The sequence below is a fragment of the Cavia porcellus genome, unplaced genomic scaffold, assembly GCF_034190915.1.
Source record: "Cavia porcellus strain 051 isolate PalLab524CR breed Dunkin Hartley unplaced genomic scaffold, mCavPor4.1 scaffold_6, whole genome shotgun sequence".
NCBI lineage: Eukaryota > Metazoa > Chordata > Mammalia > Rodentia > Caviidae > Cavia > Cavia porcellus.
Window position 1 is genome coordinate 42,969,914 of NW_026947489.1, and position 15,825 is coordinate 42,985,738.

The following is a 15,825-nucleotide window of genomic DNA, read 5'->3' on the forward strand; positions in this document are numbered from 1 at the left end:
GGAAAGTTTATTTAGCTCACAGTTTGTAGAGGTTTCAGTTCATGGCAGAGTGCCATGGCAGTGGGGCATTGCAGAGGAGAAGCAGTTCATGGCAAAGCAGGGCAGGCAGAATGCAGCAAGCCACAAGCAGCAACCTCTTTCTGTCCCTTGTATTCTATCCAGGGTACCTGCTCTTAGGGTGGGTAGCACTTATAGCCAAAGTGAGACATCCAGAGTCCTACCCAGAAGTATGCCAAACCAATCCATAAATTAATTTAGCAGTCACTCACAGTCTCACCATCATACATGCTATATCTACCCACCTTCTTTACCCATGACTGAATGAGGCTTTGGGGCGCATGTAGATAGATACAGGCTATAGCAGGTCTTAAGGCACATTCACTTTCCTACAAATGACTCACACTTATCCTTTATGGCAGAGTAGTGCACCATTGTGTCAGTACCACATTTTCTTCATTCATCTGTTGATGGACATAGAGGCTGCTTCCAAGATTTAGCTACTATGAGTTGTGCTGCTATAAACATGTATATATCATTGTAGTATGATACATGTATCATATTTATGTGTCACTGTAATATGTTTTGTGAAGTTCCTGAGTAAGTTTGAAAAGTAGGCCCTTTTGAATCTATCAGTTGTTTTTGTATCTTACTTTCCTGAGTATTGACAATGCGTTTCTAAGGTTCACTTCATTCCAAACTTCATTTTTGGGTTATAGGAAAGAAACACCTGGAGAAAGCAGTACAGCATTGCCTTGCACTTCTCAACCTTACTCTGCAGAAGGAAAATCTCTTTATGGATCTTCTAAGAGAAAGTCAGTTGGCTCTCATAGTTTCTCCCTTAGAGCAGCTGCTACAGGGAATTAATCCCAGAACTAAAAAGGCAGATAATGTAGTAAACATTGCCAGGTAAGTGACATTTTCAGATTAGGGAAATACTGTAATGAATTGAATTGGACTGTCTAGTTTTGTGCTCTAAATCTTGTTGGATATCAATTATACCACTTATTTTTTAGCCCCCTTTGAATCTTGATTTCTCTGACTCCTTTGGTTTTAATAATTGAACAGTCTCATCTTGCTAATTTAATTTACTCAGTGTCCTAAAAATTTGTAAGTCTAAAATGATCAAATATTTTTTGTTTCCTCCTTTAGAGAAACTGGGTGCTTGAAGGATAGTGTGTAGGAAGGAAATACCTCACTCTCCCCATCTTCCCCTTTCCCCTCCCCCGTCCCTTTACTGCTCTCCCTTCCTTCCTCCCTCCCTCCCTGTCTCTGTCCATTCTTCCCACCTCCCCTTCCTCCATATATACTAACTTTCTGCCTGTTTGGTGTTCACAGCTTGCTTCAGTTTAATGTGACAAGTCCTTGTGCATGTGTTATGAGCCCACAGTTCTGTTCTGTTAGGGCCTCTTTCAGGACCTCATCATAATTATATTGGCTGCATATTACAAAAACTATTTCTAAATAAGGTCACTAGGAACTAAGATTTCAACATACGAATTTTGGAGGGATGTGATTCAGGCTAAAGGTGACTGTTTCTATCTAGAAAGGGACACCTTTTTTTTTTGTACTGGGAATTGAACTCACTACCTTGTGCTTGTGAGGTGGGCACTTAGGCCATTGAGCTAATCCCTCGACCCCAAGAGGCACTTTTTCTAATTTATCTATTAATGCAGAGGGGTATCTATGGGCAGGGGAGTAGTAAGAAACTATATCTGATCACATTATTCCTCAATGTTTTCTTTTTCTGAAGATACCTGTATCATGGGAATACGAATCCAGAACTGGCTTTTGAAAGTGCCAAGATCCTCTGCTGTATCTCATGTAACTCCAACATTCAGATAAAATTAGTTGGTGATTTCACACATGACCAGGTAATAGATACTGCTTCTGTTGATTTTGGAACATTCTGGCACAGGTGACAATATCCACGGAGGAATCACATTGTTGTTTCTGGAAGAATTCTTTCAGAGTAAATATTTTTATAAAAGATGAGAAAAACATATTAATGGTTTAGCTGCGATTTGTTTTTGAAGCTGATGCTATTCCAGTAATGCTACATATACAGTATGCATAGTACAATGGCTGTGTAGCCTTTGGTGTGGCTGCTCCTCTAATCATTTAAAATGATTGTGTTTGTGACTGCAGATTTTGCTTATGTTCTGCTCCCCACCTGTCAGTCGTTGCAGGCTTCTGCGATTATGGATGTGTCTCATCATTGTATCTCCTTCCATGGTAGCCTGGAGTGGCACATCTATGTCACCTCATGGGATACCACCCTAGAGAGTGTTTCTCTTTTAATACTATTCATGATAGTTCTATTTTTGATCACTAACTAGCTACAGTGGGAGAATCTGTTCCTTGTTTCCTCTTCTGTAAACATTTACTCACTGTGTCTCTGTGAGAAATTGGTTCTTTAGTGAAAGGATTTTGTATCCCTTTGCATAGTGTTTTAAAACAGAGGCTGTGACACGTTGAGTGGAACTGACCTTCATTTTGTATATAATTGTCCCTGATACTGCAAGACCTTTGACATCACTGGGTCCCCTATTAGGTCACCTGTTAGGTCACTGGGTCACGTGTTAGGAAAACCTCTAGTTGCCACACCTTAGAATGACCCCACATCTTTTTAGGTTCCTTTTGGGTGGTACTCCCTACACGGAGAAGCACTATTTATAAGAGATATAACTATAGTTGAGAACCACTGTTTATAGGAAGTACAAATGTCTGATTAGTGGCTTTGGAATGGGGTTCATGATACCATGTGGTAATCAGGGCATCTTGAAGACTCTTGGTTTCTTGACATCATTCATTCATTCATTCATTCATTTCATTGGAACTGGTAATCAAACTTAGGACCTTGCTTTTGCCAGAAAGATGCTATGCTGCTGAGCTGTATCTCTAGCCCCTTATTTTAGTATATATTACCAATCTTAACATCTTGCTTGATTTTTTTTCCCCTTTTCTAATTTTTCAATTTTGAGACAGTGTCTTTCTTTTTTTATTTTTATTTTATTTTTTTTTTTTAACTTTTTTTTTAAATTTTATTTAAGGAGAAAACAAAAAAAAAAAGCAGGGAAAGGGTACAAGTTATACAGATTTACAGAAAAAAAATGAACAGTAGGAAATCACTAGTTAATGGATTACATATTGTCATCTTAGAAATAATTGTTCAAGTCACAAAATTAAAGCTTGTAAAGTGGACATTCCATCAATGATACTGCAAACAGTTCTGTTCATTGATTCAATAAAACTCTGTGATATCATTTTCTATCTTATACACTTAAATATACATGCAGTTATATAGTTTGGAGCACTTTCTTTTCCTGTCTTTTGTACCATGACTATTACACATTTGGGTTTCATTGCTCCCACGGTTCTTATTACTTTTTTGAAAGAGAGTAAAACCAAATGTGACATAACAGAACAGAATTGGTCAAGTCAAAAGGGTGGACATTATAGATAATGTAAAAACATAATACAAGGTGATCAACAATGGTTACCATAATGCCTCCCGCTATCTCTAATAGAATTGCCTACATCATTAGTTATAATACAATTGAACAAAACAGTAAAGAATAAAACCGACAAAACCAAAACATTGGAGACATTGTAGGTTTTCAAAAGTAGATAAAAGTCAACAAGAATGGGCGTCATAATGAATCTCATTATCTTCTCAGCTGATGCCTAAACTTTCGAACCTGATACTATCCAGCAAAACAGAATAGGGGAACATCAGTTAAAAACCAGATGGTGAGAGTAATACAGGGCTTTAAATCAAGGTAGTGAAAAGTCAAAGTGGGTTACTATAATATATCCTGCTATTTTTTTTTCTTTAATTAAAAGGATAAAGATAAAAAAGTAAATAATGGAGTGGAGATTGAGATAAAAGAGGGCATAACAACGAAACAGCGCAGATCAAAACATAACCATTTAAGCAGAATAGTGTTTCACCACCAGATAATCCTAACCTATAAGTAGTTACCATATTGTCTCTTTCTTTGAAATCCTTGAGTACAACTTTGTATACTGTAGCATTAAGTATATCAAAACAATGTAAAACCATTCAAGAGAATGACAGCATTACAGAGTATTTAGAATCGACTAACAGAAAATGAACAATGGTTTCTGTATAATCTCCTTGTCTTTAAAAGGTTTTTGCTTATACTATCATACATTATAAAATCCAATAAGATACAGCCTATTTAGACCATTGGAGACAGAAGGACAAAAGCTAGATGAGACTTCAAAACAAGATGATACTAAATCAGTATTACCTATTAAGATGTCATTTTCTCCAAAATAGCTGTTCCTATCATCCAATCTTCTCTGCCTCATTTCTGTTGAGCTCTTTTTCTGTCAGTAGCTGTCAGTTTGTCTTCTTCATTTTGTTCTCTGCTCCATTTGCTGTGGCCTCTCTGCCATTATTTCTGGATTCTTTGTATTTTTCTTTTTTTAGAATATCCTGCAATACTCTCTGTAGAGTTGAATTGGTGGTTGCAAATTCCCCCAGTTCCTCTTTATCCTGGAAGCACCTTGTTTTTCCATCAATTTCCAGGGACAGTTGTGCAGGATATCTCAATCTTGGCTGGAGATTATTATCTTTCAATGCTTGAATTATTTCCCCCCACGCTCTTCGTGATTTGATGGTTTGTGCCGAGAAATCTGCTGTAATTCTGATGGGTGTTCCCTTGTAAGTGGTCTGTTTCTTGTCTCTTACAGCTTTTAATATTCTGTTCTTGTATTGAATTTCTGGAATTTTTATTATTATATGCCTGGGTGTTGCTCTGTTTGGGTTGTAGGTAGCTGGGGTCCTGTATGCCTCATACATCTGAGTATCTTTACCCTTTGCTAAATTAGGAAAATTCTCCTGGATTATTTCTGTGAGTAGCTTTTGTAGTTCACTTGTTTGTGTCCCTACTTCTTCTTTTATGTTCTTAATCCTTAAGTTATGGATCCTCTTATCATCTTCTTGTCTTTGTATTATTGCTGTTTGTTTCTTTGTTATTTTTAAGAAGTTTTTCATTTCATTCTCCCATATTACAAGTCTGCCCTCCAGTTCAGATAGTCTGTCCTTAGTTTCTTTCAAGCTGTTATGCCAGTCTTCTATAGACTTCTTAGTATCTTGGTAGTCCCTTTGAACCTGCTTCACGTATTCTATGCTTTCTCTGTTTTCTCCATCCAACAATTCTCCCCTTTTTTTCTGTTCTTCCATTCCACCACCTGTTTTTTCTTGGGTGGTACTTAGCATTTCTCTAACTATTCTGCATACTTCTAGCTTCAGGTCATTGATAACTTCATTCCTGAATTGGTCTATGAGGCTCTCTATATGGTGCCTTATGTGTATTGGTGTGGTGTCTGCTATTGCCTGTTTCTCAGAATTGGGGGCCGAGGAGCCTTTCTTGTTGCTGCCTCTTCCCATTCTGCCTCTTCTTCTCTGTTCCTTATATATGCAAGCTTATATAAGAGGCCCAGCTTCTCTCCCAGTCAGCCACAGCCTGATCGAATTGCACCAGCTAGGTGTTCCCGCTCACCGCTGCGCACCAGGGAGTTACGGACCAGGCAGCCTACGCGTCTCCCCTCCCGGCCACCGTCAGGCTCTGGGATCTGGGTTGGGACAGCCTACCAGGTCCGCCGGCAGCGTCACGCAGGCCAGGCACTTTTCACCAATCCCGCCCGAGAGGGGGATGTGTGGCTGGAATCGCCACCGCACCCTGCTCCCGCAGGACTGCTCGGGCCCAGAAAGTCCTCCGCTGGAGTCAAACTGTGGTAGAGTGTCAGCTTCTCTCACTCACCTCACCACAAGTCAGTGCACGCCTCCCTGCCATTCGCAGATTGCCGTTCTCAGAGCTTCTGCGCGTCTCTTTCCTTGCCGAGCTGCTGTAGAGGCAGCCAGCCGCCGCGCGGCGGGAAACCCAAATCGGGGCTTACAATGGCACGGGGTCCAGCCTCCACACCGAGGCTTTTCTGTTCCTGTTTTAGCACCAGGACTGCATTCCAAGTTGGCTTCTCTCAGCCCAGTTCGTTCCTGAGTCAGCAGAGCATATCTCCACCTGCTTATGTCTCCTTAGTCCGCACCATTCCTGGCTTCTGAGCCGAGTCTTTCAGAGAGCCTCCGGTAGTTGCTGTTATCTGTCCGCCATGTTCTCCCGGACTCGAGACAGTGTCTTTCTAAATTGCCCTGAATGTCCTTCACCTTGCACTTGTGATCCCCCTGCCTTCATGCTTGATTTTTTTTTTTTTTTCCCCCTTTTCTAACTTTTCAGTTTTCAGACAGGGTTTTTTTAAGTTGCCCTGACTGTATTTCAACTCGCACTTGTGACACCGTCCCCCGCTTTTACTCATCTGGAGTGCTGGACTTATCCAGAAATAGACCACCATAATTGGCGGATCCTACTAGTTTCTGAGGGAAGAATTAGCCAAGTGATATAAAAGTTTTGATAATATATTTCTAGGAAGATGAAAATTTTATATTTTAGTTACAGTCTCAACATTGAGTATGTAAGGAAGATACTATGAAACAAGTTTAATACTATTTTTAAAGTACTAATTTGATTCTTTGGGAAGAAAATTAAGGGACGTAAGTTTTAAAGCAATAAAATTTTAAGTTTTTTTGTGTGTTCATTTCTATAGGTACCTAACATAAGGTTTTGAGTTTCCTATTTATTAAAAATATAACTAGAACCTGAAAATATATATATAACTACAGCCTAAATACTTGGAATAGCTTTCCCCCTTTTTTAAAACAGACAAATGATATAAGTATACTGTATTTATGATTCTCTAGTATTTAGAAGCTTTATATTAATTTATCAATTTTTTGTTTATTTGCATTTAGAGCGTGAGCCAGAAACTGATGGCTGGTTTTGTAGAATGTTTGGATAATGAAGATGCAGAAGAATTTGTACGTCTAGAAGAGGGTATATCTCTTTTTTTTTTTTTTTTTTTTTTTGGTACCAGGGATTGAATATTTGACCTTGTGCTTGCCAGGCAGGCGCTTATGCTGCTGAACTAAATCCCTGGCCAGGTATGCCTCATTAACAGCATAATTTACTTTATATATTCATATATTTAATATAAAGAAAGCAAAAATAAATGTATAGCTTTTAGAGTTTTTCTTTTAAGAGATTAACCAAGTATACTGGCTAATGAAGTAAACTGGAATAAAGAAAACATATGAGAGGCTTGGAATACTCTCTTTCCAGGACTAGATATTGAAGCCAGGGCCTTTACATTGAGCTATATCTTCAATGCTGTTTTTAGTGTTTGAAACTAGGCTGTAGCTTTGGACCCTCTTACCTCTGATCCTGCAGTACTAGTATTTATAGAAACATGCCATATACTCATCTGGAATACATTCTACATTTTTAATTTTGACTAATACGTTAATTTTGTATTGTGTAATTTTGTTTTGTGGTTTCCACATTAAGGATCAGACCTTGAAAAGAAATTAGCTGCAATTCGTCATGAAACAAGAATCCACATTTTGAATCTTCTCATAACCTCTCTGGAACGTAGTCCACCTAACCTCGCTCTCTACCTATTGGGCTTTGAATTGAAGAAACCTGTCAGTACCACCAACCTTCAGGATCCAGGTATAGACAATAAGATGTAAGGGTATGGATTTGTTTTCATATATGAGTATCTAAGTTGTCATTATTGAATTCTGGGCCCATAACATGAAAAGTAATGTATGGGTTAGTCTTTAGGACTTAGATTAAGTCTGGAGAAACAGAACTTTGAAGAACTTTTTCACATTTTCACATCAGTATTTCAAAAAGTGGTTCAGTACAATGTCTATTTACAGAACTTGGCTTTTTTTGTTCATTTTGAGATACCAGGGTTTGAACCAGGTCTTCACTCATGGGAGGCAAGTTCTCTGTTTTCCCACCGCCTTTGGGTGGTACTGGGGATTGAACACAGGGCTTTTACACTGAGTTACGTCCCCACCCCTTTTTGAAACAATTTTTAAATTTCAATGTAGGGTATTGCTTAGTTTCCCAGGCTGGGCTCAAACTTGTGATCTTTTTGCCTCAGCTTCCTTGAGTGCTGGGATGGCTTGCTTGTCACTATGCCTGATGGCTCCAGCCCTTTCTAAATTGTATTTTGAAACATGGAATCACTAAATTGCCCAAGGTGGCCTCAAACTTGCAGTCCTCTTGTCTCAGCCCAACAGGTAGCTGGGATTAGAGGTGCCTGTCACCTGCTATAGAACTTGGCTTTTGTAAAGGCAGTCTAAGGTTTCTAAATACAGAGATTCTACCAGAAATGATGGATTCCTTTTGGCTTTGATCTAGGAGTGCTAGGTTGCCCTCGGACATGCCTGCATGCTATCCTGAACATCTTGGAGAAAGGGACGGAAGGGAGAATGGGCCCAGTGGCAGCGCGAGAGTCTCCTCAGTTGGCAGAGCTGTGTTACCAGGTAGGAGAACGTGCTATGTCACATTGGGTAGAGGAAATTGGGTCACACATTCCAGTCCACTCCCAATGTACGAGTAGAATATGCGACTCGTCTTTCACTTACGGATTAAAATCCACAAAGCAGAGACCCCAAGATCTTACAGACTTAAAGTTCCCAATCACTTGAACACAGAGGAGAATTAGATTCTTTTTATGGATTTTTACCAGATAATATATAACTTTCTTTTTTTGCCTTTTTCTTATCAGTACCGGGGATCGACTCATGAGCACACACTTACAAGGCAGGTGCTTATGCCACTGAGCTAAATTCCCAGCCCCTTATAACTCTTAATAGTAAGAACTTTCCAGATATTTTTATAGTAGTTTTTCATGGCAGCGAGAGCAGGTCTTGTGTATCTTTGGGTCCTATCTCTGCCTTGTGACAGCTGTAGTCACCTTTAGTGTACTGTGCATACCTCCCTGAATCTGACCTTGCAATCTGAGGAATAGGCTATTGTGAGACTTACAGAGAATGTAAATGAAAGCAGTTTCAGGACCACGTCCACTGTGGGGTTCTGGGTATGATGGTGGGAAGTCAGGTGAATGTAAAGCTGAAGTTATACTGAGCACTGACGTATGTTCAGATCTTCTTTACTCCCTGTATGTTTTAAGAACCAGATGTCCAGGGCTGGGGATTTAGGTCAGCGGCATAAGCGCCTGCCTTGAAAGCAGGCAGTCGTGAGTTCGATCCCCGGTACCGATAAAAGGACAAAAAAAAAAAGAAACAGATGTCCTAAGACGGGACTGCTTTCTTAAGCTAAGTACACGTTGCCGTTTTAACAGTGTCATCATCAGCCTCAAAGTGGCATCAGACATTCCTTTGTTACTCTCCAATTTTAAATGCCTCCTCATTTTTTTAAGTCCTCTTATTTGTCCACATCTTTTCACTGTAGACACTACAACTAGGACTCCTATGAGTCACTTCTTCCTTCCTAGGGGAGCAAACACAGACATTTTAACTCAGTGCTACAGAATTTGACATATAAGCCGAAGTAATTGGTAAGCTTACTCATCCAGTTAAAGCAGATGGAATAAGTGAATGAAGCCAGGTTGGAGTCAACAAGGAAGGGAGAGGGAGAGCTGGCTGCCTAGAGAGCATGTGCCTTACTCCTCACCTCCAATTCCTTTTTACCATTCCAGAATGTTTTGCCAGATTTTCTTTATTAAGTTTTAAGAAAGGTAGAAATCTAAATTTTTGTGAAATTTTTTCTAATTTTGGTACATTGTGCTGTCCAAACACAATATTACATCGGCAGTCTACCAGCTTTTAACGTATGCTCTGTGATGCTGCTACTCGCATTAAGACCTGAAATCAACATCATTAGCATCTCCTCTTGGAAATCAATAATAGTGTAGAGTCTCAGGCCCCATTTTCAACTTAAGTTAGAATGTGTATTTTTATAAGAAACACTTTCCATTTTTAATGAGAACTATTTCAGTTACCTGTAGGTTTATATCTTATTTGACTTCAGAAACAAACTTCTAGAACTTGTTAGGTGGGTGTGGTAGCACACATCTCTAATCCCAGCAATCAGGAGGCTGAGGCACAAGGGTTGCTGTGAGTTTAAGGAAGGCCAGCCTGAACTATATACAAAGACCAAAATCAAAGCAAAAAATAGAGAAGAGTATGTTAGTTTAAGAAAATCTGATTGTACCGAAGGGAAATAATTTGAGACTTCTTGATATCTTCATTGTTCTGTAATAGAATGTTTTCTGGATGAAGAGACTGTGCTTTTTGAACCTATCTAACAGTATTTCTTCTTTGTGTTTTGTTAACTTGGCATATTACACTCTTAACTGATTTGTGTTTTGTTTTGAGAAGTTCAGTATTGGCCTTTTTTTTTAGAATACGAAAACAGTATCTCAGCTCCATGAAGACAACTGTGCATCTGCAGCAGAGCTATTTAATGTCTTCTTGTGTTCCCTTTTGTCTTTTCCTTGCACTTACTGAGCTGCATACTGTATACTACGAGTCTGTATTTTTATCTCCTCTGTATAAACTTCCAGTGCTGCCTCAATGTAAATGATTTTAGATGGTTTCTAGTTTATTGCTCTGCTGTAGTGAACATCTTTTGTTGCCTTTTGTCATTTTATCTTTTTTTAAGATTATGTTTTCAGACATGAATATAGTCTTCACTCAAGTATGTTTGATAAAGTTGTTGTGAACACTTAATTGACAAATCATGTACTGTTCCTCCAAGAGCAAATATAAGATTCAATTCCTGCAAACTTATCAACTGATGGCTCCATAATATTGTTTCATGTGTATTTCTGTTTAAGACATACCTTTTGTATATAGGGTTGATTCATTAACATTGTGATCAGTGCTAATAACAACATTGTAACTCAGTGTAAAATTATGTAAAATTTTACATAACCCTGTGTAAAATTATGTTAGCATACATGTTTTCTCTGAAAGGCACATTGCATCCTTCTTGTGCTCAGGAACACTATACACCACTTCACAGCTTCCTGAGGCTGTTTCAGACAGCAAAATCACAAATAAAAAACACAAAAATCAGGAAAATGTACTCAAAAAACCATCCCAAAATCCTTGTTTGCAGCTGAGACCTGGAGTAAGAAAGCACAGTGCTGTATTAATTGCATGTGCATTGGAGGGCCACAAGTTTTCACTGCTTTGCCTGTCCACATGAATGATTGCAGAAGTACTCAAAGTGTGATTTAAGAGGTCACAAGTAAGTTTTAACGCAAGCAAATTCACATGTATGGAGTATCTAAATAAAGAGCATGGATTATGTTGGGTCAAAAGATATTAACAGTTTTATGACACTACAAATTTTAACTCACAGATAACTATATCAGTCACATTTTGTGTCAAGGGTTCCAATAGAGGGGCCTTAAAAGCCTACTACATAGAAAGCATTAAATAAGTAAATATATATAAAGTGAATCACTCATGAATGAAAGTTGCCACTGCTACTTAGCCAAATACTGAGATTTGCATTTACAACTAGAAATCTTGCTGATTTACAAGTGTATTATGATACCTGCCATATTACTACCTTATTGTTTTTTATTTAAAATTTTTTATGGTGCTGAACATCAAACCTAGAGTCTCATGCATGCTAAGCAAGTGTTATACTATCATGCTTATCCTCCAGCCTGTTTTTAATTTTGTAAGAACTGAAGTCTCTCTTTCTTGTGCAAGCTAGCACGAAGCTCCTAGGCTCAAGCAGTCTTTTTGCCTCAGCTTCCTGAGTAGTGGGTCTATAGATGATGCCCTGACGCCTAGTTTAAGTGTATTGCAGAAGAAAGATGCATACTTTTCTTTGAAAGATGGATACTTTTACTTACATAAAAGTTTTTATTTAGACCATTTATGGTATTCGTATATGGAGATACATGTATATATGGCATTTTTTGTTTGATACAAAAGTTTTTTTTCCAAATCTGTTGTTTTCTGTTAACTTTTTATTATAATAAATATTTGTTACATGATTGATTCTGTAGATCTTTGTAGTTTCTGCAGTGGCTTCAATTGTGATAAGTTTGTTATCTAAGACTGAGATGAAATAACCGGTCTCAGAAGTCACTGCCAAGTACTTTCCTACTAATAATGACTGAGACATAAAGCTTGTTAATTAACTGCGTGTACATGGACTAATAAATGTATTAGAGATACCAAAGTTATTCTTATGTCATCACTTTAGTTGTATGTCAGTGTATTTTATTGAATGGAGGATGCTAAGGGCTGTTTGTCATCTGAGCTGAAATTTTATACATATGTTTACCTGTTTTTCTTGAGTTGTTGATGCATCTAACTTTTCTGTATAGTAGCTCTAAGTTATGTTTGGTTATCTTAAGAATAGCACAAAAAGCTGATATAGAAATTTCTTCTTTAAAAAAATTTTATTACTACTGGTACATGTTTGCGGCACATAATGATTATATTCTTCATAGGGAGTTGGTACATTAACATTCACATTTCAATTCCTTTTCTCCCTTTCCCTTTTGCAATCTTCTGTTTACTGCATTAGGTTATATATCAGCTGTGTGCATGCTCTGATACTTCTGGCCCTACTATGAGGTACTTAAGAACCAGCCAGGATTTCTTATTTTCTCAGTTGCAGCATTTGCCTTTCTCTAACAAAGGTACGACATTATTTTCCTTTATTATTACGAATTGAATGTTGCTTTTTCTGAAATACTTGATACCAGAAATGTTTCCAATTTTGAGTTTTCTGATTTTGGAATATTTACACGTACATAATGAGATATATTATCTTAGGAATGAGATCTAAGTCTAAACATGAAATTTATTTATGTATATATAACATAAATAAACACATAGCCTGAAGGTCATTTTACACAGTATTTTTTAGGGTGTCTGCATTTTGACTTCAAATACAAGAATAATACTGGATTTAAAAAATATTGTATAAGTCATTCCTACGACTCAGTATATGTTAAATGAAATATCTTTAATTCTCTTAAAGAGATACCATTGCAAGGCATGGTCACACATGCTTGTAATCCCAGCGCTTGGGAGACTTAGGCAGGAAGCTGACAAATTTGCAGCCATTTTGGGCTGTATACCAGTAACCTATCTTTAAAAATCAAAAGAAAAAAGATAAAAGAGATAGCAGAAAATTATGTAGCGTAGGGCTGGGAGTTTAGCTTAGCAGCGTCTAAGTGCCTGCTTGGCAAACTCGAGGTTGTGTTTGATCCCCGGCACCAAAAAAACAACAACAAAGAATTATGTAGCATGGATGTAATTTCTTGTAAGTATATTTTGTGAACTCAATCAACTTTATGATCGTTTCTAATGAGTTATGTATTTGAAACCTTTTAAAAATAAGATTAATATATATTAATGTCAAATTATGGAATACTCAGGATTTTTATAGTGTTATCTTTATAATAAAAATTGATTCTTTTGTTCATCATTTTGCCTTAGCTGATCTTTTATGGACACAGACTAGCTTATTTTCTGCTTTGTATCTTTTTTCTTTTGTAATTTTACAGAATGGCAACTTATAATGTTGCCAAGTTTTATAAATTATTGATTGTCACATGAGAAAGTATCTGATGAATTTTGGAATTTAGATGTGTTCTAAATGTTACTTTCATATGTTTAAATTCTGAATGACATTTATATGTTTAAATTCCAGAATATGAAATCTCTATGCTAAATCAGATGTCATGGCTTATGAAAACTGCCTCTATAGAACTCAGAGTGACTTCTCTAAATCGTCAGCGGTCACATACCCAGAAACTCCTCCACCTTCTTCTGGATGACATGCCAGTGAGACCATACTCAGGTGAACACGGACGTTGTCTGCACAGTGCTGGGACTGGTCTTTGTTAGTTCAAGTACAAATCTGAATCTTTTTGTTTTTTTGTCTTTCTCCTTTTTATTGGTGTCAGGGATCGAACTCACGACTGCCTGTTTGCAAGGCAGGCACTTATGCCGCTGAGCTAAATCCCCAGCTCCCTACAAATCTGAATCTTATGCTGAGAATGTGGTTGGAGACCAGGTCAATTCTTCTCATCTTTGAAACATTTTTCCTTAAAATTTAAAAATCATCCCATGATTATTATTTTTTTGTTTTAAGAATATGTTATACAAACTACTTAGTGGAACTTGTCATGCTGAACCAACATGACACAAGCTATTTCAATATGCATTATGCAAATCAAAGTGTTTTTTGTAGCCTCTATTTTGTGTGATTGGGTCTCACCAGTTTTGTGGTGCTGAGACTGAGCCTAGGGCCTTGTGAGTGTGAGGCAAGAACCCTGGCACTGAGCCACATCCCTAGCTCCTGTCTTGCCAATTTTGAAATTTCTGTCCTTTTTAAAATTTTAAATGGTTTCCATGAAGATGGAAAGAATTAGATAAATGCTGTAATGAGTTTTCATTAATCTTTGCATATTAGCTGTGCATTTGCAAAGAGCTCTTTGACCTAGAAATAAAATACATTGTTTTAATTTTCAGATAAACTGTAGCTTTGAGTGTGTTCTTTAGTTCTCAGTCTATTATTATTTCTGCTCCACTAGATGGGGAAGGAGGAATGGAAGATGAAAACAGGTCTGTCTCTGGGTTCCTTCATGTTGACACTAGCACAAAAGGTAAAAAGTTTGTTTATTGCAAAAGTTCATAGACATTTTCAGTTGCTTAATACTTAAAGAGATTACCATGCCCTTTCTGCAAAACTGATGCAGGAAAGATGAGTAAAGGATTGTTGTGCAAAAACTTTTTAACAACTAGAATTATAAAATGGAAGGGAAATATTTTGTAAGTGGATATATTAGAAATAAAATCAGGTTTCCGTTGCGGTATGAGCATCAGTTTCTGAACACAGTGCAATCTTTGAATCTTTGAGTATGAAAATTTGTTCTGCTGTTTTTTTTAAAATTCTGTATTATTTCTACCCTTTTTCTGTTTTACCTTTTTTTCCTGTAAATAAAAAAGTAAATAAATAAATAAAGAAAATTGGTCTTCAATGCCCTGTATATAAATGGTTTGCTTCTTACTATTTTTAGTACGGCGAAAAATTCTAAGTATTCTTGACTCGATTGACTTTAGTCAAGAGATCCCTGAGCCTTTACAATTGGATTTTTTTGATCGGAACCAGATTGAGCAAGTTATTGCAAACTGTGAACATAAGAATTTACGAGGACAGACAGTCTGCAATGTCAAGGTGAGGACTGCTTTTTTTTTTTTTTTTTTTGTCTTTTTCTTGGTACTGGGGATTGAATTCATGGCTGCCTGCTTGCAAGGCAGGTGCTTATGCCACTGAGCTAAATTCCCAGCCCCGAGGATTGCTTTTAAAATACCTACTTTATCAAGTAGTTCATATTTTGAACCACCAGGAAAAAAAATGTGTTTTTTGTTGTTGTTCCCAGATAGAAATTTTGGTTAGTTTTTTTTTTTATGGTATCAGGAATCAAACTCAGGACCTTGCACTTCCCAGGCAGGCGCTGTGCCACTGAGTTATATCCTTGGTTCCCTGGTTACTAACTTTTAGATTGAGATTGCTGTCAAATCGCCAGAAATTAAAGCTTAATAGTCCATACTAACTTCTTTAAAAGGTTCCTTATCACCTTCCGTTAATAGTTATCACACCCAGCTAGAATATGGAGTGCTTTTAACTACTTAATTCTTGATCAAGTAAAAGGTAATGGCCTTACTGGAAGGAAGAATACATCCTAGGCACTACCTGTGAGCGAGGCTCTTTGGTACCACTCTTTGGAATGTGGATACTTAGTACTTTATATAGAAGTTTGACCACACCATTGTTATATTACTATATAAAAAGATACTGAAACTTTTCCCTTCAGGGCAGTTTATAGTGTTTTCGAGGTGTTACTATTCTACCAGTATCTAAAACAGCCTTATTTTTCTCT

General features: G+C 37.4%; 1 protein-coding gene across 2 annotated transcripts in view; it reads left to right on the forward strand.

Moving 5' to 3' along the window:
• The window catches only part of Nup205 (nucleoporin 205), a 70,463-nt gene that overhangs the window by 29,412 nt on the left and 25,226 nt on the right, over window positions 1–15,825 (forward strand). For both annotated transcript variants that reach the window (XM_063250547.1, XM_063250548.1), the window contains exons 18-26: window positions 717–906; window positions 1,751–1,871; window positions 6,836–6,917; window positions 7,428–7,592; window positions 8,295–8,419; window positions 12,456–12,570; window positions 13,590–13,739; window positions 14,476–14,547; window positions 14,962–15,119. In XM_063250547.1, coding sequence (XP_063106617.1) covers window positions 717–906; window positions 1,751–1,871; window positions 6,836–6,917; window positions 7,428–7,592; window positions 8,295–8,419; window positions 12,456–12,570; window positions 13,590–13,739; window positions 14,476–14,547; window positions 14,962–15,119 — 1,178 coding nt within the window. The remainder of the gene's footprint in view (window positions 1–716; window positions 907–1,750; window positions 1,872–6,835; window positions 6,918–7,427; window positions 7,593–8,294; window positions 8,420–12,455; window positions 12,571–13,589; window positions 13,740–14,475; window positions 14,548–14,961; window positions 15,120–15,825) is intronic.